This window comes from Procambarus clarkii, chromosome 26 (assembly GCF_040958095.1).
Source record: "Procambarus clarkii isolate CNS0578487 chromosome 26, FALCON_Pclarkii_2.0, whole genome shotgun sequence".
NCBI classification, from domain to species: Eukaryota; Metazoa; Arthropoda; class Malacostraca; order Decapoda; family Cambaridae; genus Procambarus; species Procambarus clarkii.
This window is the reverse complement of record NC_091175.1, coordinates 31472311-31475532: the sequence shown is the minus strand read 5'-3', so window position 1 is coordinate 31475532 and position 3222 is coordinate 31472311. Positions and strand designations below refer to the sequence as shown.

The 3222-nt window shown below is 50.6% G+C and overlaps 1 protein-coding gene across 1 annotated transcript; it reads right to left on the bottom strand.

The window, feature by feature from the left end:
* Window positions 1-779: 779 nt before the first annotated feature.
* Window positions 780-1760, bottom strand: LOC138368908 (probable serine/threonine-protein kinase kinX). Its single transcript, XM_069331627.1, has one exon. The coding sequence runs from the start codon at window positions 1758-1760 to the stop codon at window positions 780-782; it is 981 nt and encodes a 326-aa protein (XP_069187728.1).
* Between the last annotated feature and the right edge of the window lie 1462 nt (window positions 1761-3222).

Sequence of the window (3222 nt, the reverse complement as noted above, 5' to 3'; positions counted from 1 at the left end):
CTGGTTTATGAAGACAGGCTGGTTTATGAGGACAGGCTGGTTTATGAGGACAGGCTGGTTTATGAGGACGGGCTGGTTTATGAGGACAGGCTGGTTTATGAGGACGGTCTGGTTTATGAAGACGGGCAGGTTTATGAGGACAGGCTGGTTTATGAGGACAGGCTGGTTTATGAGGACAGGCTGGTTTATGAGGACGGGCTGGTTTATGAGGATGGGCTGGTTTATGAGGACGGGCTGGTTTATGAAGACGGGCAGGTTTATGAGGACAGGCTAGTTTATGAGGATGGGCTGGTTTATGAGGATGGGCTGGTTTATGAGGACGGGCTGGTTTATGAAGACGGGCAGGTTTATGAGGACAGGCTGGTTTATGAGGATGGGCTGGTTTATGAGAACAGGTTGGTTTATGAGGGCTGGCTGGTTTATGAGGACGGGCTGGTTTATGAGGACAGGCTGGTTTATGAGGACGGGCAGGTTTATGAGGACAGGCTGGTTTATGAGGACGGGCAGGTTTATGAGGACAGGCTGGTTTATGAGGACGGGCTGGTTTATGAGAACAGGTTGGTTTATGAGGACTGGCTGGTTTATGAGGACGGGCTGGTTTATGAGGACAGGCTGGTTTATGAGGACGGGCTGGTTTATGAGAACAGGTTGGTTTATGAGGACTGGCTGGTTTATGAGGATGGGCTGGTTTATGAGGACAGGTTGGTTTATGAGGACGGGCTGGTTTATGAGGACAGGCTGGTTTATGAGGACGGGCTGGTTTATGAGGACAGGCTGGTTTAGAGGACGGGCTGGTTTATGAGGACGGTCTGGTTTATGAGGCCAGGCTGGTTTATGAGGACAGGATGGTTTTTGAGGACGAGCTGGTTTATGAGGACTGGCTGGTTTATGAGGCCAGGCTGGTTTATGAGGACGGGCTGGTTTATGAGGACAGGCTGGTTTATGAGGACGGGCTGGTTTATGAGGATGGGCTGGTTTATGAGGACGGGCTGGTTTATGAAGACGGGCAGGTTTATGAGGACAGGCTGGTTTATGAGGATGGGCTGGTTTATGAGGATGGGCTGGTTTATGAGGACGGGCTGGTTTATGAAGACGGGCAGGTTTATGAGGACAGGCTGGTTTATGAGGATGGGCTGGTTTATGAGAACAGGTTGGTTTATGAGGGCTGGCTGGTTTATGAGGACGGGCTGGTTTATGAGGACAGGCTGGTTTATGAGGACGGGCAGGTTTATGAGGACAGGCTGGTTTATGAGGACGGGCAGGTTTATGAGGACAGGCTGGTTTATGAGGACGGGCTGGTTTATGAGAACAGGTTGGTTTATGAGGACTGGCTGGTTTATGAGGACGGGCTGGTTTATGAGGACAGGCTGGTTTATGAGGACGGGCTGGTTTATGAGAACTGGTTGGTTTATGAGGACTGGCTGGTTTATGAGGATGGGCTGGTTTATGAGGACAGGTTGGTTTATGAGGACGGGCTGGTTTATGAGGACAGGCTGGTTTATGAGGACGGGCTGGTTTATGAGGACAGGCTGGTTTAGAGGACGGGCTGGTTTAGGAGAACGGTCTGATTTATGAGGCCAGGCTGGTTTATGAGGACAGGATGGTTTTTGAGGACGAGCTGGTTTATGAGGACTGGCTGGTTTATGAGGCCAGGCTGGTTTATGAGGATGGGCTGGTTTATGATGACGGTCTGGTTTATGAGGCCAGGCTGGTTTATGAGGACGGGCTGGTTTAAATGTTCGAAATGTAACGTTCGACATGTGGGAAATACCTCACGTAACCCAGAACCCCGTATCTATGGACGCAACCCATCCTCCTGTTTAGATAATACTTCCGTAACTATGTGGACCATCGTACAAATATTGACGTTCTGAGCAATTAGATAGTATAGTATTTTACTATTCACTTTAGAGTACAACTTGAGAATGTCGGTGGTAGGCTTGGCCCCACTGGTGGCAGGAGGGTGTAAGACGTGGCTCTCTCCTCTGCCCCGGGGCACTGTGTACAATGCCTCACCCTCCTAGTGCGAGAAGGCCTCCAATGTGTTAGGGAATTGCTCTGTCCCTTCCCTGGGGCATTCTTGGAGGCTCTAGCCATTTGTATGGCATCTGAGGAGCCGAGGGAACTCAATATGACGTAATGTACAACCCGTGCTGGACGTCTCCAGCAAGAAGCTGATGCATAATCTAAAGCAACATTTCCCTGCCAGCCTTGTGATGGATGACTTCAACGCATATTAACCTTCCTGGCAGCCCTCACTCCACCGACGGAGTGCAAATTTTTGGGGACACCCTCTTTAATGTCCTGCTGTCCTTCCCATCCTTGATGCTACTTACTCCCCCAGGAATGCCGACTTGAATTGACCCCCTGGCGGGTGCTGCCTGGACGGTCAGTCTGTGCATTTGGGGTGGCCCCCTTGCCTTCACATCCTTTCTTACTGGGCCCTATGTGGGACCATCTTCCTGTCTTGATCTTCTGCGACGCTTTACGAGTTTTTCCTCCTATCCTGTCCTGTCCCCATAGATTATATGATGACGCTGGAAGATGGACTTTAATGACAAACGTAGCTCCGTTCAGACTGCCGGTAAGACTTGACCTGGACTCATCACCACTTCCCTCTAGAATTATGAACTCCGGCAGTTCCTCCACATGCGAGGCCGACCCCGCACTCGTCCCAGCATGCCTTGGTGAACGATGGAATGCAGAGAGGCAATACAATGTTACTCTCAGACCTGGAATGCCTGGCTGAGGTCCCCCTCCTAAGCGAGCAGGCCGACATGCATACATCTCTCAGCTGAATGCAGATACCTTGTTCTTCAGGCAAACGTACAGCTCGGGAATCTCATTTTTTTTTTGTTTCGACAACCTTATTGCGGACACCTGGTGTTTTCTGCCCCGGCCTATAGGGTACCTGCACCCCCACCCCCGACCATGCTATCCTCTTCTCACTCCATAAGGTGGGTGTGTTCCCGACATCCCAATAGTGGTGGAGTCCTTTACAGACCATTTCTCAGGAATTTTCAGCAAGAGACCCATTAGTGGGGGGGGGAGGGTGGATTGGACCGACCCTTGTTCTTTGGAGAACCTCTTTACCTTCACCGAGCTCCAGGAGGCTTTCACCAAAACGCACGCAACTCTCATTGCAGTCTACGATGATGTTCTGTATTTTTATTTTTTGAGGATCCTATTACACATCTACAATTTCAGCTGGACAGCAGGCGT